Source organism: Canis lupus, chromosome 32, assembly GCF_048164855.1.
Source record: "Canis lupus baileyi chromosome 32, mCanLup2.hap1, whole genome shotgun sequence".
NCBI classification, from domain to species: Eukaryota; Metazoa; Chordata; class Mammalia; order Carnivora; family Canidae; genus Canis; species Canis lupus.
The window spans coordinates 39,149,309-39,174,054 of NC_132869.1; the positions used below are offsets into that span (position 1 = coordinate 39,149,309).

Consider the following 24,746-nt stretch of genomic DNA (forward strand, 5'->3'; position numbering starts at 1 on the left):
CCGGGCCCGGCCGAGCTCCGCGCGGGATCCCGACCCCTGGAGCCTGCAGACCAGCGAGGCCCGGCGGCCTGGCCCCTGGAGGTGCACCTCCGCCCCTCCCAGCGCAGGCCTCGGGTCCCCCCGGGTCCGCTCCGGGTTCCTCCTCCTCTTCGGCCCTGCCAGTCTCGCCCGGTGCCCTCTGCAGCAACCGGCCCCGTCCTCCTCTAAGCCCTCTTGAGCTGCAGGCTGGGCTTCAGCTCCTCCCCACCCGAGGGACGGGGCACACAGGCCAGCCCGGAGCCGGGCGCCGTCACGCACTTCCCCGACGTGGGTCCCGTGGGGGGACTGACGGCCAGGAATCGAGTGGGGAAGCAAGACGGGTAAGCCGAGGGCTGCGATGGGACAAGGGGCTGGGCCTCGAGAGCGCGGCCAGAGCCCACTTTCCCCGGGCTCACCTGGCCCTCGGACCAGTCCCTCCTCCCGCCTCGTAGGGCTTGGTCCTTGGGAGGGTCCGCAGAGGAAGGTGCTAGACAGTTCCCTTCCCGGACCTGTGCCACCCCCCTGGCCCCGCTTTGCCATGGGGGCGATGGAGGACAGCGGCAGGCAGGGGAGGCAAAGGGAGCCGAGAGCAGCATTCTGCAACCTGAGCAGAACCTGTTCTCCTAGAGCGCCCTTGCTTTAGGGCCCTTCGTGCATCAGTCCTAAGGGGAGGTGCAGGGCAAAGGCCGCTTCAGCTCCCCCACCAAAGCAGGGCGGAGGGGTCCTTGTTGCTACACTCTCTTCAGTCCAAGTAAGCCCATAAAATGTCCCAGCTGCAGCCTTTATAGACCCAGCTACCACCTCCTGGGGGCACTGAAGGGGAACCTATCTCAGGACTGTCAGCTCCTGCTTTCCCAGCAGACACTTGCAGACAACAGCAGGGCAGGCGGGTCGCCACACCACCAGGAGCGCAAGGTTCTTGAGGTTCGTCTCTCCCTCCTCCCAAACCCCTTCTACCCCTGCCCTTCCCCCGCTCCCCACCCCCCAACACCAGAAAAAGGAAATGGGTGCTTCAATTGTTGTTTATTGACACACAGGTAGGCTCTATAGCAACAGGCCTGGAGGCAGCTGCAGGAGTGGGGGAAATGGAGGGTGGAGTGTTTGCCTGCAGCTGAGCCTAGGAACAGAAGGGCAGGTGGGAGTGGGGGAGACAGGGGGGTGGAGAAGCGAGTAAGGGCCTGAGCCAGTGTAACTGGAACCACTGCCCTGGGCTGCGATTCTTGCGGTGGTCTCTAGACCCAGCCAGGCCAGGGTTGGGAGTTCTCTGCGTATCCATTTTCTATAGGAACCGAATGGAGTACACAGAGGAGGAGAAGCAGGAGCTGTTGCCCTCCGTGTTAAAGCTCTGGGGCTTCCAGTCCTGCACCCTTCCCTCGTCCGTTGCTGCGGTGAGGTCACCTGATGTGCAGCCCAGCTCTGGGCCACCTGCACTGAACAGGGTCCTAAAAAAGTCATGTTTTACAGAGGCATTCATCTTCCCTGGCATCCCAGCCCACCAGTGCCACATGACAACCCCCGAGTGAGCACTACAAGCATTGCTGGCCTAATGGATGGGTTGGGGAAGGGGGTGGGACAGGGGCTGGAGGAGGGACTCTGGGGCCCGTCACGGCACAGGCACCACACGCATGGTATTGGTGAAGCCGGAGCCAGGGCGCCACCCGGTCAGCACAATGACCACATCTCCCTTCTTGAAGAAGCCTCGGGCCTTGCCTGAAAGAAGAGAAGAAAGGTCGGTGAGAAAAAGCAAGCCAGGCAGGAGAGCACCTGTCTGACCCGCCCGCCGAGGTAGCCAGACTGGGTGACCCTTACTGCCTCCCACCACAAGGTGGCGCAAGCCGCCCAGCCCAGGGACCAGGGAGGCCCCGACTCTTCCTCATCAATTGAAATGGCAGCTGCCGGGGACCTTTGGACATCATTTTATACTCTAGAGGGTGGAGTAGTCCCTCTCATGCACGGACATCCTACTTTTATTAGGGACAAAGGCCATGAGTACGTGATCTGTGTGTAGGACACCCCATGATGTAACGCTCTAATCTTTTCTTAACCCTCAACAAGGAGCAGATGCCCAAGAAGGGACATTCCTGACTATCCAGGATCCTTTGCTTTGGGCCCCGGATGGGAAGACAGAGAAGTGGGCAGCTCAGCCCCAGAACTCCAAGGCTCCTCCTCCCTCCTGGGCTTAGCCCAGAACTTCAGGGAATGGGAAGGAGGAGTCAGAGAACGTTCCCTGGGAAGACAGCTAGGACTCTTGCACACTCCAAGGTCAGCATGTTCCCCTTTCTCTAGGATCCCAGGGAGATCAGTGCCCAAGCACCGTCCCCACCCCTCCAGGCAGGTGCTAGCCCTTGCTCCCAGCCACGCACCAACATTCATGGCCAAGTTCACCCGGAGGTCCACGTCCTCAGCCCAGGCCTCCTGCACTGGGTCCTTACACACCACAGGGAAGATGCCGCGGTACAGGTGGGCCTGGCGAGCAGTCTGGTGGTTCCGGGTCACAGCGATGATGGGGGCGCGGGGGCGGTATCTAGCCACCTGGTGAGCGGACCTGCGACAGGATGACGGCCAAGCAGAAGAGACCATTAAACAGTGTTCCAGAGCCTCCCAGAGCCCCCCACAGGGCCTTCAGCAACAACTCAGCCTCTAATCCAACTCATTCTGCCAGCATCAGACTCTGGCCACTTTAGCATCTGCTCCCCGTGCCAGGGCTGCCCCTCGTCCTCCACCTTCCGAGGAACAGAATCCGACTCTTCTTCCTATGCTATCTGTCCACTTGGCTTTTTACCCCCCTCCCCACAGCCCAGGGCCCCAGGATCACACCGACCCGGCGCGGTCAGTCTCACCCACTCACCCCACACGACTCAGTTGGCAGAAGCCCCTCCTCTGAACTTTCCCATCCTGGCACAGATACAGCCCTGCCCAACCTCACCAGCACCCATTCCTCCTGCTGCCAGCAGCAGCTACAAGCCAAGCAGCATGTGAATAGCACCTGACTCTTGGCATCTGCAAAGAACAGCAGCAGAGCTCACCAGCCCCCCAGGGAACCTACAAAGCCAGCCCTCTACTGCTGTGCCCTCTCCCCCAGCCTACATGGCCCCCAAGTCCCTAAAACAGTCCTAGCAACCCAGCTCTAGAGCCAAACCTGGGTATTACCCAGGAGGCTAGACCAGGAGATGGGAAGGTTAATGTGGGAGGCTCTGTCTGTGCAGAGTCCCCTGGAGGGTAGAGGGCCCCTCTGGGCCCCAGTGCCACATGCTTCCTTGAACATTGTACACTTGTGGCTGTAGACCGGTCTCAGGAGCTGGGGAGGGGCTTGCTTGCAGGAGGCACTGGGCGTCGGAAGGCAAGCCCTAAGGACACCGACAGGTGTCAGGGAAACTTAAGCCATGTCACAGCAGAGGCTGCCCTGCTAAAGGCCTGGCCCCCATACAAGGCTTCAGAGGGAAGCAAGTGCTGAAGTCGGGACTGGTTAGAGTGAAATCCCAGAAGACTGGAGCTAAAAATAGCCAAAGAGCAAAGGCTGGACCTTTCCACAAAGGTCAACCCTGATGGTTGGAGCTGTTTATCCGGAGCCCTCTGCTGAGGTAATCTGCACAGATCTCATGTCCCGGTTCTACACGCAACCCCACCTGCCGCACCTCCATGCTCGGGGACCACCAGCCTGACCCCATCCCTTCCCCTTCCAGGAATTCCTGTGGCCCTGCAGGCAGGGATGAGGAGCACACTCCCAGACTGGGGCAATGACAGAGGCTGACTCCATGTCCAGATGAGGAGGAGATCCCAAGCCAAGGCCAATCAGCAGCCTCAGCTCGGCGGCCCGACACTAGGGTGCCAGCAAGATGACGTGGTGACCTTTCCTAGGCCTGAATCTGCTTGCCTTTGGGGCTCAAAGACAGACAGAGACAGGTGCACCAACCCAACAGCACGTCAGTGAACAGCACTAATCTCCCAAACTGAACTTTTAAAGGGCATGTAGTGGCTGGAATGAACAAAACTGGTCATCAATTACTTTCTTAAAAGATGAACTTTCACATACTCAAGTGAGCATGTGCAGTCTGTCGTTCGGCAACGAAGTCTCTAGTCTAACCTCGGGTCCTCAGGCCCAGGTGGCAGGCAGAGGGGCTTACCTGGGCTCAGGGCCATCTGAGCCCCGATCAACGCACGGCTCTCGGGACGCCCAGGGAAGGTGCCCCGAGCAGGGCGTGCCCTGGGAGCCGCTGCCACCTCCTACCTGCCAGACTTGGTGAGCACGATTATGGCCCCGCTGCAACACTTGAAGGAGGCCTCCACGGCGCCCACGGCGGCGGCTTCTGTGGGGTCGCTGGTAATGGGCGCCAGGCGGCGGAGTTCCTCAAATAATTGCAAGTGGTAGATGGCGGCCTCTGCCTCACGGGCAATCTAGGGGAGCAACATCCGTCCAGAGGGACAGGAGGGGGACAGGACTGTCAGAGCGGTGTCGCACGGGAGACGGAGGGGAAGAGGCTCACAGACAGCTGGTGAGGGACGTGTCCCCGGACAGGAGGCCAAGAGGCGGCGGACAACTGGAGCCGCGGACCCGCGCAAGACCAAGGTTCATGGGAACTGGCCCATCACCAGGTGCCTGTGGCAGCCACTGTGCCTACCGAGCCGGAGGCCCTTGCGGTCCTGCCCTGCCCTGACTCCCTGGCTGGCTTCCTGCAGACGAGGAGAGGACTGGAGCCGGGCCCCAGCTGCAGGGCTGCGCCCCAGCCGTCTTCTAGATCAGCTGGAGCAAGAGGCTGGTTATCCTACGGAGTTACCTGCCCTTGGGGCCCTACCTGCCAGACTCCGTCAGAACTATCAAAGCTGCTGCTAAACACTTATAAGAAGCCTCCACGCTGCCCATGGCCATGGCTTCCATGAGGTCTGTGGAGTGGCTTGAGCCTCGCACAAGTTCTTCAAACAGCTTGCGGTGGAACATGGCTGCCTCAGCCTCACGAGCTATCTGTAAGGTTTGGAGGGGGGAGGAGAAGCAAGAAGAGGGAAGGAGGAGGGAGAAAAACGAGAGACAACACATGGAAAGACAGAATGGGGAATTAATCAGAGGAAGGTAACCTTAGGTTAATTGGCTAAATCTGTCCTTCATGCAGATGCGAAGAGGCAGCATGATGAAAGCCCAACTGCTCAGGGATGGCTGGAGAATTTCCAGCATCAACTGCTGCTGTTTCCTCTCCAAAAGAGGAAAAATGGGGTTTTCCATTCTGGAAGGATTTTCTGATTGGGGGTGGGGGGGTAGAGGGAGACAAGATGGCGGCAGGCACCGGCGCCTTGGCATAGGAACATGCCCAGGCTGGGCCCACGCCGCTCCCTGGCAGGACCTGACCATGCTGCCTCAAGACACAGCTTACAGGAAGGAACAGGCCCTCCCTCCTCACATGGCTGTCTGGTTACCACGGGGCGTCTTGCCTGGCTTCCATGCACACATGGAGCACTTGCTTGGCCTCCGCATGCGGCTGCTAGGAGCCTTTCCGATGGCCTGCCATGGAAACGCGCGGAGCAGCGCTGGAAAGCTGGGGTCAGATGAAGCCAAAGCCACACAGCTTAACCGAGGTCCAAGCACAAAGGTGGGGAGATGGCAAACTTGCGAGGGGCACACTCAACAGCCATGTGAAGGGACAGAAGCCTGTGGAAGCACACGGGTGAGTTTAACAGAGACGCTTGATTACAACATTAAGGATTATCACAGTCATGAGAAAGCCGTTCCGTTATAGTCACAGACTACCTGCTCGGATAACATCAGGAAGTAGAAAGAAAATTTAAGCTTCGGAAGATTGGAATCTTAGAGAATGACGGGTGCGAGAAAAATCAGAACGTTCCATTAATTTGACGGTAAAGGCAGGTACAGGATTCACTAGGTTAAAGGTTTTCTTTCTTCTCTAAGAACGGAGTGCATGCAACCCAAAGGACAGGAGACCGAGCAGGAAACGGGACGTACCTGAGACGGCCTAGCCCTGAGTTATGGGTGGTTAATTGCCTCATTTACACAACACACGAGAGAAAGCAGTGAACGGTTAAGAGAAGCTCGGCGTTAACTGGGACTTGAGGAGAGGCCACCTCACCTACACCTCATCACTTATCTTCTGAGCAGTGCCATCCAAGCCCTGGGGTTCTCTCTAAGGTGTGTCTGTCTGTCCAGAGGAGAAACTGGTTATGGAAAAATAGCTGGAATTCAGAGGCCAGAGGGAGAGTCTTAATCTCTGAGCCCAGTACAGGCCCCTGATGGAGACGTGGCCTTATCGCCTGCTAGACAGAACACTACATACAGGACAACACTGGCCCTGCAGCCAGCAGTTCTGGGTTCAAACTAAGGCTTTATCATCACGTAATCCTCATCCGTAAATTGGGGTGACATCTATCACACAGGGGATATACGAAGATTACATCAATCTACACAGGCTAATAACTGGACACACAAAAAGTGAACGAGGAAAGGAAGAGACTTTGTGTATGGGGGGTTACATCTGGGAGAGTTCGGGGGAGGCGGCATCACGCAAAGGGTCCCTCTGCTGATGGGAAAAGGAATAGGTCAAGGAAAAACCACTTCAGGATCAGAGGCAAGTTTGCAGAGCTCCACACATGTTAAGTGCTGACACTGGACTACTGTTAAGAAAGTGAATGTGCAGGCCTCTGCCTCCCAGGCCTCAGAAGCCCTAGTAAGTGAACCCTGGGTGAAGTCTTCCGTGTGTCTAGAGCAGGACCAGACAGGGCCAAGGAACTGAGAAGGAGCCAGGCAGGGGCACATGGCCAAGCCCAAGAGCGTCAGAGCTAGCTAGCTGCCGGGGTGGGAAAAAGCTGCCTCCAGGACTCTTCCGGAGGCTCTCCCTCCACGCCCCAGCAGGTTCAGTCGCCTTCCACCTGCCTCTACTTGTGGACTTGCTGCCAGTCACTAAACCCCACCGTTCAGCAGCTCAGCGAAGCAGGCCCCGCTGCAGGCGCCATGCAAGGCCAGCTCGGTCCCCTCACACACACGACAGCCTCCAGTGCAGGCCCGGGGCCCCTGGGGGCGGGGTGAGACACCTGATGTGGCCAGGTGGGGATGCAAATGGAAGCCAGACAGGCTGGCAGGGAGCAGGAGCCCACGGCCTCTTCTGGGTCCTCTGGGCTGTCCAGAGGAAGAGGGACAAGTACCTCAGTACTTGAATCATGGGACAGATTCACAACCTCGAGGCCAGAAGTGAACCGTGTAGGCTGATGAAGGAGGATGCCTCCAGGACAGGAGGAGACAGGAGATGGAGCGTGGACAGTGAAGACAGAAGAGAACGAAAACCAAGACACCCCCTCCTCCCCAGCACACACCTCCGCAGTCTTGCTGTGACTTATTAGAGGATCATAAAAGGCTGTGGGCACAGAAGCCTGAAAGGTGTTGCCTCGTACCAGAGCCTGCTTCCACCCAGCCCGAGCCTACAGACATCGGCGGGGAGGCCCGAGGAACTCACCAGGTGCTGCATGCGAACAGCCTCCAGGGGGTAATCCCCTTTGGCGGTCTCTCCAGACAGCATGATGCAGTCAGCTCCATCCAGCACTGCATTGGCCACATCACTGCCCTCAGCCCGGGTGGGACGAGGCTTCTTGATCATGCTCTCCAGCATCTGCGCGGGGACAGAGCATTAGTGAGATGTGGCCTGGGCGGTCTCCAGAAAAGAAGGACTACAGGCTGATTCCCTGGATCCTGTGTTCGTGCACAGAGTAAGGCTTTGTGTGCATGCACGAGGGGAAGGGAGGGTGCACGTGTGTTTGAGAGGCGTGGGGCAGGGTCCTGGGAAGAGACCAAGCAGCACCCGCCTGTGAGTGTGTGTGTGGGGAGAGGCACATGCCTGTGTCGCACAGATGACAGGCTTGCCCGCTCGGTTGCACCGCCCAATCATCATCTTCTGAGCAAGGAAGACCTTCTCTGCAGGAATCTCAATGCCTAGATCACCTCGAGCCACCATGATGCCATCGCTGGCTTCCAGGATCTCATCAAACCTGACAAAGAGGGCAGGGAGAGAGAGGTTCTATGGAACAAGGCCGCAAGTGCAGTGACGCACAGAGGTTCTCCTGGACTCTGACTCAGCAGCCCTTCACCAGGACAGCCGTCCAGGACCTCGCCGTGGGCACAAAGGGGATGGGGTGTTCCAGCTACCTGGTCTCCCAAGGTGGGCTAACAGTACTGCTTGCTGGGCTGCTTTAGCACTCGTATGGAGGTTCCACGAAGGGGTAAGGGAAAAGACAAGGTTTCCTCCGAAGCCCCCTGGGTTTGTTTCCTCTCCCCCTGCAGGTCATGAGGCCCCGCCTAAGGCACCTCTCTACCACCCCCACTGCCGCCAGCACTTCCAAGGTTAGCTGACTGCTCCTGACACAAAGGTCTGTGGCCTTCCAGCCAAGGACACCTGAGGGCTGTTCCTTGAGGGGGGCCCCTCCAACCTGCTGAAGGCATGAGGACATGTGGCTTTGCCTGGCCTATGGCCAAGGACAGCTAGCACCCATGGTTTATCAGGACAGCAGAAGGTAGACTCCATATTGCCTGGTACAAAGGCCACCCGCACAAAGCTAAGGATGGCAAGATCAAACAGCAGGTAGGGCTGCCCCTCTGCCCTCTCCAAGCACAGGCCTAATCCACCCAAGTAGGTCTGGGGTTTTAGTTCTGGTGACTTATGTTCCTAGCAGGGAGCTGCAGAGGAACAGATGTCACCAAGCTGGCCATACTCTTTTAGCTCTACTTGGGGATACTGGGGAGGAGGTGAAGTACAGCTAGGACCACATGCTTTCCTCCAGGAAGCTGGGAACATGCCAGAACCGGCCCAGTCAGCAGGCCAACTGCCTTTTAAGTGAAGACAAGGACACCATGAGCTTCCACCTATCTCCCAAGTGAGGGGCCAAACAAGAGCACCTTCCTAACAGCCTGCCATCTTCTTCCTTCCACTGGGAAAAATGGGGTGGAGGTGTAGGATGGGGGGAAACGTCCTCTTATTCCAGCAAACACAGGTAGCGCTCATCAGGAGGACAGCATGAGGGCCCCTGTGAGCAGTGACCCTCCCCATCCACTCCCAACACTGGGCCTGGGCCTACAGAACAATGTCAGTCACTTCTGGGGTGCATCGCCATGCCAATCACCTGGGAAGATATATATGATATATGTATTTTCTTAAAAATACCCATTCCTTGGGGCCCCTGGCTGGCCCACTTGAAAGAACATGTGACTCTTCATCTCAGGATTGTGGGTTCAAGCCCCACATCGGGTATAGAGATTACTTAAATAAAATTCAACAAAAAACTAAGTAAATAGGGGCACCTGCGTGGCTCAGTGGTTGAGCATCTGCCTTTGACTCAGGGCAAGATCCTGGAATCCCGGGATCAAGTCCCACATTGGGCTCCCTGCATGGAGCCTGCTTCTCCTTCTGCCTGTGTCTCTCATGAATAAATACATCAAATTAAAAAAAAAAAAAAAAAAACCTTATGTAAATAATTAAAAATGCCAATGCCTTCTCCTCCCCAGTGGGTCTAGCCTAAGCTTGGGAGTTTGCACTCTGATGGGTAGGTCGCCAGGTTTGGGACCTGGGTATCCACGGGATACAGTCTGCTTTCTGGAATGCCGGGCTGGGGCTGAGGGGCAGGGGGCGGTCAGGACACCCACCTCCGAACTCCCTCATGATTCTCAATTTTGCTGATTATCTTGATGTTCTTCCCTTTCTCTCCCAGGACCTTCCTGACCTCATGGACATCAGCCGCCTTGCGGATGAAAGACGCAAACACCATATCTACGTCCTGCTCCACCCCGAATTTCAGATCCTGGATGTCCTTCTCTGACACAGCAGGCAGGTCCACAGCAGCCCCGGGGAGGTTCACACCCTTCTTGCTCCCCAAGGAGCCACCGTTCTCCACCTCCGTCACCAGGAAGTCAGCACCTGTGCGAAATGGGGATGGAGGGATGGAAGCACAATGTCCAACAGGAAGCAGGCTCTCCCCAGCAGGGTGAACTGGAAAGCAGCACATTGTGGGTGCTGGAGCCACTATGTCCAGAACTCAGATCCTAACTCACTAATCGTAAAGTCTGGGAAAGGTCAACTAACCTCTCTGTGCCTGTTTCCCCACCTGTCAGAGATCATAATACCCACTCATAAGGTTGTTATAAAACGTGAACAAATTACCATGTAAAATACTTGGGATAGTGCCTGACACGTATCACACTGAGCAATGGAAGGAAGAAAACCACAAAGACACAAACAGGATGGGGAAAAAGAAATCTTCTCCTATGCTCCCCAAGAAGGTGATTAAGTTGAGCCAAAGTCTGTTGTAAAGGACAAGGAATTACAGAAAGAAATCCTGAGAAAAACCAGCCTTAACCTTGCTGTCAGCCAAACTTCCCACTTTCCTTGGGTCAAAGGAAATTTAGGGCTGGTTCTAGACACCGAGACATTGCCTCCAGTACATACCTTTCTGCTTCACCTGCAGAGAAATAAGCCCATCGTCCACGTAGATCTTGCTGCCCACTTCCACCACCTTGCAGATGTTCTTGTAGTCCAGCCACAGGATGTTCTCGTCACATTTTTCCATGTAGGCATTGTCCAGGGTGATCTTGAGAGTGGCTCCTTTCTTCAGCTCTACCTCTGCAGTCCCGCTCTACAGACAAGAGAATAAGCCACGAGTCCAAACCACAGGAGCCGGGCCCGCTCCGAAGGAAAAGAAAAGCTCTTTCCTCCAGGGAACATGCTCCAATCCCAGCCATGAGGAACAATAAAGCTTCTGGCTTTGGAAATAAACAATCTTTTCTCAAGGAAGTGACCCAAGAAAGACTTACAACGTCCTACAACATCATCGTCTCGCTATGTAACGATAGAGGAAAAGCGACGGACAGACTTAGAAGGAGGTTCTCAGAGTAAAGTAAAAAAAAGATTCTTCTTTGTACCATTTTTTAGCAAAGTACACCAAATCAACTTTTTTAGCCATGATGAATAGAATTTCCAGATCTGCACTGTGAGGAACACGGCCTCCAACCGGGACACACGCCACCGAGGACGGCTCTCTAGGGCCCACTGCCTCCTGCACCTTCCCTCCCACTGGCCCCCGATACTCACGCCTTTGATGAGGCCAGTTCGGATCTCAGGGCCTTTGGTGTCCAGGGCCACAGCCACTGGCCGGTAGAGGATGGGGTCAGAAGCGAAGCTTTCTGTGGCTGCACGCACGTTCTTGATGGTCTCTGCGTGGTACTGGGGGAAGGAAGAGGACAGCTGTGCTCCCACCCAAGATCTGGAGCCGCGGCTGAAGCAGATCACTCCGCAAAGGCCTGTGATGTTCCAGACCTCTACCCTCCTGTGTCTGGCGTCAGGGTCATCCACTCACTGAGCACCCCCCACTTGCTCATTTCAATCGCCTCGTTGCCACCCACTCCTTCCGTGGCACTCATTCACTCGCTCACTCAAGGCCAAATCTTAGAAACCCGAGAATACGGCCACCAAAGCCCACTACAGGGATGATGTAAACACGTGTCAGCATGAAAGAAGTCTGTCTCCCTTACGCTCATGCTCCCTTGGCAAATAAAGCAGACCGCGGGAGAAAAAGACCTTGCACTAACGTGTGTGTGGGTGATACTGGCCGGGCAATCAGTGTCAGAGTCCGGTGGGAGAGTTGGCAGTTCTGAGCTTTTCCCCTATTGATTCCAACTACAATTCAAACTCCAGAGTTATTTACTTAAGCTTACAATAGCTCAAGCTAAATAAGCCATCGCCTAGGGGCCCGCAGACCTGGTTTTCGCAATCACTTTCTGGAGTGGTCTAGGGAACAGGAAAATGCGCCTCTCTCTGAACCACGTGCCCTGGCTTCCAGCCTTTTCCCCAGCCTTTTCCCTTTCCACTCGCCACGACTGACGACTAAAAAAGGGACTCAAAGCCAAGACGTCACCAAGTTCTTAGTGTAGCCACCAGGACGTTGCTGGTAACAGGGGCACCCAGTTCAGCACTTGACAGGCCTTGTCTGTCCTTCAGCCTGCCCGGGAGAGCAGCACCCATAAGGCAGCTGAGGGGGGAGCTGGAACCAGAGTCTCATCTCCAAGGACGGTGCTGCCTGAAGCTGTGTCTGAGAATCTTCAGCTTCTATTATAGTCTCTGATGAGGACCATGGCTTGTTCTCTGGGGGCAGATGTCCGTACTAGGAGTTATGAAAATATGTCTTTCTATTGCTAGCTTGTGAAACAGAATAAAAATATTCTGTATAGAACAGAATATAGAGGTAATTTATTTTAAAGGAGTAGGTGTTTCGTTGTTGTCAGATGCCTTTTCCTCAGAGCTGATGTGAAAAGTAAAAGAATCCACGAAGTCCTTAGAACAGAGGTGAGCACCTAGTTATCACCATCACCTCATGCTGGCCACTCTATTTCATCCCAGTGTGGACTTTATGTTCCTAGAATAAAATTTACATGGTCACGGGGGAAGAAATTCCTTTAACAGAGGAGTGGATGTGGACTGTTGAATTTTACCCTTGCTTTCTGCTTCTAAGTGAGAGACCGGCCCCAAGAGCTAACCTGTCTGGTTGCGGTACCGTCCTCATCTCACTTCACTATCAGGGTGTGTGTTGGCTTCAAAGAACATATTGGGAAGACTTCTAGGCTTGGAACAGCATGACAAAGTTCCTTTGAGGGGAGACAGAAGTAAGCCATCAAGTCCTCTTGACCTGGGATGGAGCTAGAGCCCACAGTCACCTTTTCGAGTTCTTTTTTTCTTTTTTTTTTTTTATTTATTCATGAGAGACACACAGAGAGAGAGAGAGAGAGAGGCAGAGACACAGGCAGAGGGAGAAGCAGGCTCCATGCAGGGAGCCCAACGTAGGACTCGATCCCGGGTCTCCAGGATCACACCCTGGGCTGAAGGCGGTGCCAAACCGCTGAGCCACCTGGGCTGCCCACCTTTCCGATTTCTTCAGGCTGTTAATCTACACTTTCTACCTCTTGGACTTACCTTTTCTTGGAGGATAGTCAACTTCATCTCAACTTACAGAAATTAGAGAAGTCTTTTTATGACTTTCAAACTCTCTCCTAATATATGGGAAATAGTCCCTTTTCATGGTCTTTTTATGCATCCTCATTCTTGACCAGACTTTCCAGAAGTTTGTTTCACAGGAAGTTATTTTCGGTTTGTCAAATTCATTTTGTTTTATCAAGTTATGCTTGAAGATCAGTGCTTTTCTTTTATCCCTTTTAGATTATTTGGCTCCTAGTATTTTAAGTATTTCATTAACTTTCATTAAGACTTTTGTTTTCCAAAAAGTACATTTAAGCCTGTAAGTTTTGTTTGTGGATGAAGTAGGGGAGTGACAGAGGGAAAGGGAGGATCCTAAGAAAACTCCATGCCCAGCACGGAGTCTGATGTGGGGCTTGATCTCACAACCCTGAGGTCATGACCTGAGCTGAAATCAAGAGTAAGATGATTAACCTACTGTGTGCCCATGCCCCTGAAAGTTTTCCGGAGACTGAAAATTTGCATAAAAAGATACCCCAGAAAATATGGTCTATATAATTTCCATTTTATGGAACTTGAGGGGTTTTGGTGGCCTAATAACTTACTTAATCATAAACATTCTAAATCAACACGTGTTTTTGTTCTTGGGGGGGCATAAAATCATCGGCTATGTATAAACAAATGAGATTATTAGGTCTTACATCATTCAGATCCTCTATACTGTCATCTTTTGGTGCATTTCTGGGAAGTGTACTGAGTCTTCCACTATGGCTGTGGTTTTGTTGGATGTTACCAAATGGTAAAGAGTTCCATCCATCAATACTGTCCCTGTGGAAGGTTCTAAATTTAGGCTGTTTAAAAGTCAGTGTCTCCGGACGCCTGGGTGGCTCAGCAGTTGAGCGTTTGCCTTTGGCTCAGGCCGTGATCTCAGAGTTCCGGGATCAAGTCTCGCACTGGGCTCCCTGCATGGAGCCTGCTCCTCCCTCTGCCTGTTTCTCTGCCTGTCAGTCTCTCTCATGAATAAATAAAATCTTAAAAAGAAAAAGGTCTGTGTCTCTGGGACCACACATTGAGTAAGAATACCTCTTGCACATATGAACTGCCCAAGGGGGTTAGGGACAGTGTGGCAGGCAAAGCTGTCAGAAAAGATCAGATGCAGACAGTAGACGTCCCTTCAGTGTGAGGGAGAGAAAACTATTTCAATGCTCTGTTTAGAAGAGTATTTAAAAATTGTCAAGAGCTGGGAAAGCAGATTGTAGCCACTAACCAAAGGTGGGTATTAAGTAAGAGCTCGGATATGCGGTCAAACTGCTTATGTGACATTATAGGATATCAGAACAATTTCAGAGGAGTTTTTAAACCCTTGATCCCAGAGACAACTTTATTCTAGTCAAAAACCTCAAACAACAGGAACTTGGGTGTTTTTTTTTTTTTTCCCCAAATCCCAATTCTAATCTGGGAATAAGTATTTAAGCAGAGATTATCTCCAAATGGCTCTTGTTTTAAAAAGTCCAAATCCCCAAGCCAGCCCCCCTGTCCAGCACGTGTAGCGGACACCACACAGCCTTGCCATTTTACTGGATGGGAGAGGCCATATCAAGCCTTGTTAAAGGTCAACTTCTTCACATCTATTTCTGCTGCTTCTGCTGCACCCAGCAGACCCTGGCATGGTCCGGCAGCAGGGATCAATGGTGAACTGATCCCCACTGATATCTTTAGCTCTCTCTCTGGGCTGAGCTAACCCTTGCAAGAATTCCTGGGGACTCTTGCCAAGGACCCCGACTTTGGAAAATTGCAGAATGTCACCACGGATGTGTCTTAACCTGCCTGAAGTGCCGGCTGAGCCCAGCTCCTCTGAACTCAGTCAGGCCCCCATGACATTTGGAGGCCAGCTGCCTGCCAGGCCATAGGCTGTTTATGAAACTGGGTTAGGGAACCCATGCTGGAGAGTCTCACGTTTCCAGAAGGAGAAGTTCACCTCTTGGGCTGTACTTCCTGAGGCTTTATTTTTAGTCTAAACAGCAGCTTCCAAATGCCAGAGGGCAACCCCTCACCACTTGTCCTTACAGGGCAGCTTTTTCTTTATTCTGAACAGAAAGTATCAGAAGTCGAGAGAAGGAACTAAGTCTGGCGCCTTCATTACTTCTTTATCGATACCACTTTGAAATCCCACAGCTTATGATGGAACCCGATGGGTTTTAAAAGGAATTGTCCCTCAGGGAACCTCCACTCCTCCCTCAAAATTAGTTTGGGAACAGGAGGGGGGATGGAGCATGTCCCAAGAGTTGCCACCTGGTCCCTGGGTCAAGTCTCTGTCCACAGGTCAAGTCAGCTCATACTCAGCCTCAGTACAGATCCTTTCCTACCAGGCTGCTGGGGAGTGTGCTGACTCTATTTTAACATGCTAGAACCCATGGGAAGAGAGAGGCTAGGAACAGTGTTGATGAAGTGGGGTACTGTATGCTGGATAGTGTGATTACATCGGACTCGGTCCTTAACTTGCAATGGTATAGAAACTCTTCTCTTGGACCTGCTCAGTTATCTTGGGTCTACATTCGGCCAGAAATCAATCTGCAGGGTGACTTTTTGGTTCATCACTGCAATATGAACAGCTATAGAAACCCAGGGGTAGGAGGTGTCAAGCACTGAGGCCATGCTACCTAACGGCTTACAGGGTTTTCCAGTAGAACCCTTCCACACTCTTTTTTTAAAGTTATTTTCCCAGCAAGCTCTACACTCAGTGTGGGCCCCAAATGTTCACCTCTGAGATCAAGAGTTGCACGCTCCTCTGCCTCAGCCAGCCAGGTGCCCCAAACCTTCCACACTTTAGTCAGTACACGAGTGTGAGAAAACCATGGCCAATAACCAAATAGGTCATCTTTGGGTAAGAAGACTTGGCCAACTGGGATGGCAGGAGATGGGGAAAGGATGATAGGATAGGCCAGTGAAGACACTCGTCCCGCTGGCTGTAAACCCCAGACTTCCTCTTGCCTAATTCACTATGACTAAATGAACCACACTGCCACCCAATTTCCTACAGGCTGCCCCTATGGCCAGGCTGTCCAGCTGAGGCTTACCTCGTGAGTTCCATGAGAGAAGTTCAGACGAGCCACATTCATTCCAGACTTAATCATCTCCTTCAACGTCTCCACCGATCGGGAAGCTGGTCCTAGTGGAGGGGGAAAAAAGTTTTAAAGCCAAAGTGTTAAATATTCAAAGGAGGAATAACACTTTCAAGTTTGAAGAACTCTTGATATCCTTTTCCCCTAAATTTTCCTCCCAGAAACAGCTCAAAATTCTTTCAAAAGCATATACATGACTAATATTATGCTTACCCACTTCCCTGAGCTAAGGGGATGCTTTTGCTATGCCCTTGAAATCCTACAGGCCCCCATCTAACTAAGAAGGCCTAAGTAAGACTTGGCCCTGAAGCCTAGCCAGATGTCCAACCACAGAATCTTGGTTGCACACAGCAAGTCAAAAAGATCTTCCCTAGGGATCCCCGGGTGGCTCAGTGGTTGAGCGTCGGCCTTAGGCTCAGGGCGTGATCCTGGGGTCCCAGGATTGAGTCCCACACTGGGCTCCCTGCATGGAGCCTGCTTCTCCCTCTGCCTGTGTCACTGCCTCCCTCTGTGTCTCTCATGAATAAATAAAATCTTAAAAAAGGATCTTCCCTAGATTTCTGAGATGCTCCTAAAAGATGTGCTATGGAACAACACACTGTCTATATTCTGCCTTTAGCAGCAAACACAGAGCACGCAAAATTCCTTATTGCAACTTCCTAGGACCGGAGTCCAGAGTTCCCAAAGAACCTGTATAGCATCTCGCTCAGCACCCAGGTTTGCTACATTTCTTTTGTCTTTTCAGGGAAGATCACGGTCATATGAAGCCCCTGTTTTTTTTTGGGGGGGGGGGGGGGGCGCAGCGGGGGACACACCCACGCACCAATGGTACAGATGATGCCAGTGTTCCGGGCCGTGATGGGTGGGGAGTCGATGTCCAGGCGGCACATGTGTTCCAAGAACGTGTCAGCCATGGCCGCGTGCAGCTGCTGGGTCTGAATGAAGGCGGTCCCGACGTCACTATGGGGCTTTGACATGGCTGCTGAGGTCCTGGATCCAGGGGAATTGAAGAGAGAGTCATCAGTCTGAGAAGCCCAGGTGGTTAATAGATCTCTTAGCACAAGAGGCTGTTTCCTGCTTACACATTAACTCAATAGGCACACTCTGCACGAGCCACAGGGAGCCCCACCATGCTCTGGTGGCGTGGGCACTCCTCAAGTCGGGCAAAGGGTTCACGTGACCATGAGCAAGTGGAAAGGACCTCAAAGACCAATTTAAAACCTCGTCCCCAACACACGTGCTTCCCAAGCATCCGCTGTAAGCAGATCTCCCTTACAACGGGCTAGTATCCGCTTTGACAGCTTTCCTCGTCCTCCTCCAAACAACATCTCACAGGCATCGAAGGAAGCTACCTCCAAAGGAAGGCGTGACCAACCTTCCAGCGACAGAAAGCACTAACTGCTAGTTTAGTATCTTGGCAAATATAAATCTTTGTATGAAAAGCTATCTCAAGCTATAAACGTCCGCTATGGGGTGGGGCATCCATAGTGGTTTTTAATAATCCCCACCCAAACTCAAAGTGATTTTCCTGGTTGTAAAGACAATCATCATCCAGGCAGTCCTTTGACCTCTGGAATCCTAGATTTTCTCTAAGCCAGAGCAACATGTAAGTTCATTCCTTGGCTTGCTCTGGCAGGAGAGCCAATCCCAGTTCACTGACAGATAGTAAGAACCACTCCTTGGACAGGAAGCAGAGCTGACCCAAAATCCCGAGCGCACTTTCACCCCAGGAGTCTGCACCTGAAAACCACAGCTACTTGTGGTCAGCAGGACTTTAGGGACGTGCAAAGCAATTTGCATAAAACCAGATAACCCCAATGGCACTGGTCGGGTTCTAGACGTATTACACCTACTTTAACAGGACAGTTACACCTGAGGAAATCCATCCAGACTGCTGGCCAAACCCTCTCCCCCACCTGATTTTCTGATACACCATCCCGATTCCCTTTCTGACAAGCACACCGCAAAGACCACCTGTTACAGGTAATTAAACAGACCCGGTCACAATCCTGACAACTGTCCCGACCTTTGCTTCCTTCACTACTGACAGCTAAACTCACTCAGCCGGTTAGTTTGCTGATTATAGAGACCTAAGAAGCTTCCAGGCTGGTCTGAAGGACCATCAGGTAAGGATGTGAGTCAGAAGCTCGACCCTCCTCATCACAAGGCTGTCCCTTCTTCAAGTTTTTGGACCAAGGGTTACTCCTAACACCCTGGGAGCTTCAAGGCTTCAGCCCAGGCTCCTGAACAAGCCTCTCCTCAGGCCTGTCCCAGCTCCTCCTAACTCTCAGGGCTCTGAATCCAGGCACGCCATACATGCCACTTTTACTTCCTCCTCCCCCCGCCCTTGACTTTGGGGCCTCTCGGGGTAGCTTGCATCTCAGCCCGTATCTGCTACCTTCAAGAATTCTGATACACGCCCAAGAAGTTCCGTGACCAGTTGTGAGCAAAACTTGTCAGCTAGTGAAAACGGATGGCTACCCATGCTCAGCTACAGAGGCTGATACTTCAAAAATGGGGAAATAAGATGTTGGCTAACTATTCCACACGGCAAATGCGCTGCTCCTTTCAACGTGTGTTTCGTAACTCCCTAATACACACCAGGCACCAAAACGAAAATGTTTGGAGGTCCTCTCCTCTGTGACCTACCTGTTCTCTGTTAGCACCTAGTACTGGGGAGTGTTCCAGTGTTTGCTGAACGACCTTTCCGTGTACCTCAAAGCTTCTTTGTCAAAACCAAAGTTATACCTCTCTTCCCTCCTTCCCCAAATCTGAAGAATTTATGAATTACTAGAGGGCCTGCCTCGGCAGCCAGGGTTTCTTTATTGGCACTCGCGTGGAGTCAGGGCTCCTGTGCCTTCGGAGCACATGGCAGGGCTGAGGTAAGTCTGCCTGTTAAGAGAACATGACTGAAGAGATGGCACCAGGTGGCACACCCAGCCAACTGGAACACAAAGGCCTAGCTGTGGCCTCCAAGTGGAATCATCATCCAGTCTGAGGACTGTCATCATGAATAAAACAAGATCTCAAAAAGTGGATTGGAATAATTAACCTGCATCTTCTTAAAAATCACCAGCTGGAGCAGCCCTGATAGCCCAGCGGTTTGGCACCGCCTCCAGCCCAGGGCGTGATCCTGGAGACCCGAGATCGAGTCCCACATCGGGCTCCCTGCATGGAGCCTGCTTCTCCCTCTGCCTGTGTCTCTGCCTCTCTCTCTCTGTCTGTGTCTGTCATGAATAAATAAAATTTAAAATAAAAAAAAAAAAAAAACACCTGACAAAAACCAAAAACAGAAACATAAAAACACAAAAACATAGTCAGCTATCTCTTCTCTAGACCCGAGACAAGAGTGTTTCCTTGCAAACAAAGACCTGGCCGGGGCCACAGGTTGTTGGGTCATACCTTGTGTTCTCGGGGCTTGGGCTTCCGGTAACATAATGTCCTTTTTGTGGCTCAGGGTGGCTCCTTGGCCCCACTTGCAAAGACCGCTCAGAGCTGAGTAAGGTTTGCTCTGCAGAGCTGTACAAGGATCAAGGTAGAAGCTGAGTGTAACTGAAGTTCTTTGGGGCAATGGAAATATGACCTTAGTAACTAGGTAACCAGATGGTAGCTGCTCCCGGAGACTCTGCTATGTTACAGAGAAAAACATAGATATGGGACTCCTGGGTGGCTCAGCGGTTAAGCGCCTGCGTTCAGCTCAGGGCATGATCCCAGGGGCCCGGGATCAAGTCCCACATCAGACTCCCTGCATGGAGCCTGCTTCTCCCTCTGCCTCTGCCTCTCTCTCTCTCTCGAATAAATAAATAAAATCTTAAAACACACACACACACACACACACACACAGATACCTCCAAGGAAATACCAAGAAAATGGTAACAGAAAATTTGCAGGTAAAGGAAATTCTTGCTAGCTCTATGATGCTTTATCTCCTCCTGAATACCCAGATTATTTTCGCTCTAAATTCCCTTTAAATATGTGGTTAATTAACATTTCACTATTCTATACAAGAACCTGGTCAACTCCCAGTTTTTGAGGGAGAAGGGCTACTAACTAAACATGCATAATAGGCCTGGAAGTCTATCTACCCATAAAGTAATGGCAGGTCACCTAGGTGGTAGGATTACAGCAAAATGTTTTCTTCGCTTTACTAATAAATTTACTAATGGAAATATTTTTGTATTAAGAAAAATCACAAATGTACTTCTTCCAAAAATGATACATTTATAAGTTTCCTGGTAAAAATGTTGGAATCAAAACAAAAATGAAGCTTAACTTCTGGTTTCATTAATCAACCGCCTCTCTATGCACTTCAGGAATACTCTGCTTAAATGTGGCAGAGGCGAGATAACACGTCTCAGGCACCAGATCACAAAAGCATTGCCAGACCATTCCACTGGCTTAAGAAGGCCAACTCTGATCCACTTAGAACCCCAAAGAAAGAAAAGGAAAAAAAAAAAAAAAGTTGACATAGACCACAGGACAATTCTATGCTCCAAACCTGTTAGTTATGCATCCAAATCCAGCAAACTTCTTTGCCTGTTTAGTCTGTCCTCAAACTTCACAGCATAATCTTTGTGACAAGGATATTCTGGTACAGAAGGGCTGTCTCCAAGGCCAGGAGATGCCATTAGCAAATACAATTATATTGCGCTCAAACAACAACCCTATTTTACCATCTCAATTTAAATCTGAGGTTTTGCAAGCCGATTTTCTGCTCACCCAGCCTATGAAATGTAAAAAATAATAATAATAATGAACACTTATCTGGCATTTGAGTGGATTTCCACACCAGTAATCAGAAAAAAAGAAAAAAAAAAAGAAAAAAAAGCTTGCTTGTCCAAACTCCTACAAGATCTCAAAGTGCCCTTAGACACGTCTACCAAACCAGAGCACTCAGCTCCCAGCCTCTGAGCCCCCCTTGCTGGAAGTCAGGGCTCTGCTGCCTGCCTCTCAGGTCCTCCTGAGCACCAGTTTCCCGTCCTGCCAACCACCACTACCTCAAGTTCTTGCCAAAACCCCCCAGGACTCTCCCCTGGCCCCAGGGCAGCAGCCAAAGCCCTGGTTTCCCGCGGGCCTCTGCGAAGAGCTCCCTCCCTCATGCTGGCCGTCTGGACAGCGCCTGCCGGGACACGCAGCCAGCGGGTGCCCCGCTGACTCACTCTTGCACCCTCCTCCCGGGAGGCACAGACATGCAGAGCCAACCTCCAGCCTACAGAAGAAGCCCGGCGTATCCACTGATGGTGGCAAATGCCATGCCCAGGTACGGCAACCTTATTCTTGAGCCTGAGCCCCTGCAGTAACATCTTCCTCAGAGCCATTTCTCCTCTGTGAGAAAGGAGACACCGTGAGAAGCCCTACCAGGCCAAGGGGATGGGGTGGGCACGGTCACACCTGAGCTCCCCAGGTCCCCGGCCCACCTTTCCTTTCTCATCTTAAGCAGCTCCTGGTTCTCCAAAACTATAGTTTCCTTTGTGCCAGACACAGGTCTTCGGCCACGCTCCAGAAACCACAGTGGGAGGGAATCACATAAAAGACACGACGTGCCACTTCTTAGGGCCAGTACTGTTGGCAAGTTTGTGCCGGGAAAGATTCACGCTTCACTCCACTGATTCTTTCACAAAGGCCCAAATCATTCTGCCCTAGTAAACCAGCCTGGCCCGTGAGCTGTATGCACACAAGCCAATTTTTAACCAGCCAGGGCTCTCCGCACCAAGTTTCCTCTGACGCTGACCTCGCCACACAGAGTAACCCAACGATGATGGCACCTGATGCCCACAACTGTGGTCCTTGCTCTGTCATCAATATGCTACCTACACCTCCAAGTCTCCAAGCTAGCATGATGAAGGCCTTTCAGGCCTCTAATCTTCAGAACAGACAAGGCGTTCGGGCCAGTGTGCTCTCTAAAGAGTTCCTAGATGATGGAGCAATAGAATTCCCAATTCCCAAGACTGACCCCAATCTGACAACACGATCAAAACAGGTGCCAGGCCACCCACAGAACCTAGTAAGGTCTGCACCGAATGACTGTTTGCCCTGATAAACAGAGTAATGATATTGTGCATTTATATATGGAGCGAGATACGGAGGAGGGAGCTGAGGTTCCAACCCTCAGCATGCTCCCTAGCAGACAGCAAAGTCTAGCTCACCTGCTTACATGAAACAAAATGAGCCCACTTGCAGGTTCAAGTAAAATTCCCTTGCTTTTATTTATTCAGGGACATGGCTTTACAAGCAGGAGTCTCAAGTCATATTTCAAAGTGGGATTAGGGCACAAAAGTAGATACAACACGGGCCCAGCCTCCAAAGAACCACTCCACTCCAGAGCAGGAAGTCCCAAGTCAGAGAAACCTCAGATGTCCTTGTTTGACCACAGAAGCTCAAAGCAGAGAAGTGGTTTCAGCCTGAAGAAGGAAGTTTGGAGGAAACTGTTGTTGTCCTGTGTTACCACGCCTCCTTACTAGGCCTAATATAGTGAGGCAGTGTTTTAGGGCATGATATGCATAGTTTGGAAGTAGCAAGGGACCTGGGACTCTAGGTTAGGGCCCTTCAAAGTCCGATACACAACCAGGATGGGTGACAGCCTCCGCAAAGTGAGGTGTTCTAGCTCAGCATTTAAAGGAGGGGTTGTCCTGCACCATAGCTGGAGGGAGAGAAGGGGAGGATGAAAGGAGGAAGGGCAGTCCCAGCTCTCCAAGAACACTGACCTAGTTAGTACAACTGGTCTTCCTAAAGTGACTTTCACAGATCTGCTTCTATTTTGCTTTATTTTTAACTGAAGAAAAAAAAAAAAGGAATATTAACATCCGTATTTCTACCGCCCAGAACTGACTACTAACATTTAGCCAGAATTCCTGTAGACTTTTTTTTCTTAACCATTACAATTTTGTAGTTTATTTTCCCTCCATCCCCAGGGCCCTCCAACCTTTCGACGAACTTTGACACCCAGCCACTGTCAGGAATTTTGTATCCTTCTAATCCATTTAAGCATCTATATCTATACTGATCCCTATGACACCGTTTTTCTAAAATGCCCTCAGTACAATACTGTACAAATAAACATCTTGCTTTTTTTCAGCACATGTAAGATCTATCCTGCGGGTACACAGATCTAGTTAATTCATACGAACGACTATGCCGATCCGCTGCACGACTACATCGGTTATTTACGCATTCCCTTACTGGTTGGCAACCCAATCAATTTTCCCCCTATTATTCAATGCAATCAACAATTCTCCTGGTACACGGCTCTATGTGCAAGTATGAGCTTCTATATATATCCAGAAATGAAATTCCTAAGTCACAGGGTATGTTTATTTTCTATTTTGCTAAATATTGCTGAAGGGCCCTAACGAGGTTATATCCATTTACAACCATCCAGCAATGTGAGTTCTTGCCCTCTAACACTTCTGCCAGCATTCAATATTGTCAGAGCTTTAAAATGTAGACCCTCTGGATAGGGGACATTAACCTGTTTTCTAATGTCATAACAAAAGAGAGATACCAGTTATCAAAAGCCTCTACTTCCCTACCTCTAACGAGATTAAAACTCCCAGGGCTCCTTCAAGTTGCCCGTGGTTTTGTCTCCTATACCGTGACTGATTCACTGACCGGGTTAATTCTTTTGCCCTCGTCGCTGGAAACACGGAAGACACTAATTACCTGAAGTTAAAGAAGTACTAGCTGTAGGTCGACTTCAAAGGCTCGGAAGGAATGGGCGCCTTTCCAGAGACCTTTTCGAACTATATCAGCTAAGCTGGCACTGTCACAGCTTGGCTTGGCATCTCCCCCACCACGGCCCCTGCCTAACTTCCAAACATAGCTTGCTGGCGTCAGGGAAGAGAGGCTTAGAGCTCCCCAGAAGCTTTGCTATGGACAGAAGTGGGGGAGGTAAGTCTCAGAGGCCGCCGGAGGTACTGCAGCCCGGCTGGCCCTCCTTCCTGCAGGCCCTCCTTCCTACGTGCAGAACTGCACAGACCGCTGCAGGGGCGGGCGCCACACCACTCGGTGGCTCTGCCAACACCCCCTCCCCTGAGCTGAGCAGTCACACCGGGAGGCCGAGAGAGAGGCCCACCAGATGTTGCACACCCCCATCCACTAGCCACCCTGGCTCACCTTCCCCCAAACAGCTTCCTTAACAAAGCCCCAAACAAGCAGACTATTCATTGGTCTAGTCTGAGACGGGCTCGTGGTGAAAAACCCAAGTTCCCAGAGCATGCTCGCATTAAGAACGCTCTTCCTTTAGCTCTAGTCCTAGCTGGACCAGAACTGAGGTTTAAAGTGATGACTCACAGTCCTGGAGGACTTTTAAAAAATGTTTCTTTTTTAAAGTAATCTCTGTACCCAACATGAGGCTGAAACTCCCGACCCCAAGATCAAGAGTCGCCCTTTCTACTGGCTGAGCCAGCCAGGCTCCCCTCCTACAGGATCTCCCACCGAGTAAACCACTTCTACATTTCCCAACGTCCTCAACAAGGCTGCAAGAGAACTTTGCTCAAACGGGCGACTCATCCTTGTGGGGTACCACCTAACTGAGATTTGACTGTAGACGTTTGGAATGATTCAGAAATAAAATGTCAAATGAGTCATTTTCCCCTACCTTGAGCTCAGTCTTAGCTCTTGGCCAAAATAACACATCCTGACATGCCTTCATACAAGCTGAAGC

The 24,746-nt window shown here is 51.5% G+C and overlaps 1 protein-coding gene and 1 long non-coding RNA gene across 7 annotated transcripts in view; one reads left to right on the forward strand and one right to left on the reverse strand.

Moving 5' to 3' along the window:
* On the forward strand, positions 1–1,510 carry LOC140623238 (uncharacterized). The gene is made up of 2 exons (XR_012022908.1): positions 1–359; positions 792–1,510. It is a non-coding gene; the product is annotated as an uncharacterized lncRNA (long non-coding RNA).
* The window catches only part of PKM (pyruvate kinase M1/2), a 26,378-nt gene continuing 2,658 nt past the window's right edge, over positions 1,027–24,746 (reverse strand). For 2 of the 6 annotated variants that reach the window (XM_072809502.1, XM_072809503.1), the window contains exons 2-11: positions 16,908–17,074; positions 16,040–16,131; positions 11,088–11,219; positions 10,446–10,632; positions 9,647–9,917; positions 7,848–7,998; positions 7,470–7,622; positions 4,812–4,978; positions 2,382–2,563; positions 1,027–1,728 (exon numbers count right to left, since the gene is read on the reverse strand). In XM_072809502.1, the coding sequence (XP_072665603.1) occupies positions 1,622–1,728; positions 2,382–2,563; positions 4,812–4,978; positions 7,470–7,622; positions 7,848–7,998; positions 9,647–9,917; positions 10,446–10,632; positions 11,088–11,219; positions 16,040–16,131; positions 16,908–17,061 (1,596 nt within the window). In that variant the 5' untranslated portion in view covers positions 17,062–17,074 and the 3' untranslated portion in view covers positions 1,027–1,621. Of the gene's footprint in view, positions 1,729–2,381; positions 2,564–4,246; positions 4,414–4,811; positions 4,979–7,469; positions 7,623–7,847; positions 7,999–9,646; positions 9,918–10,445; positions 10,633–11,087; positions 11,220–16,039; positions 16,132–16,907; positions 17,075–19,486; positions 19,604–24,746 lie in introns of those variants that run through there. The other 4 variants (XM_072809499.1, XM_072809500.1, XM_072809501.1 and 1 more) reach the window with 4 other exon arrangements.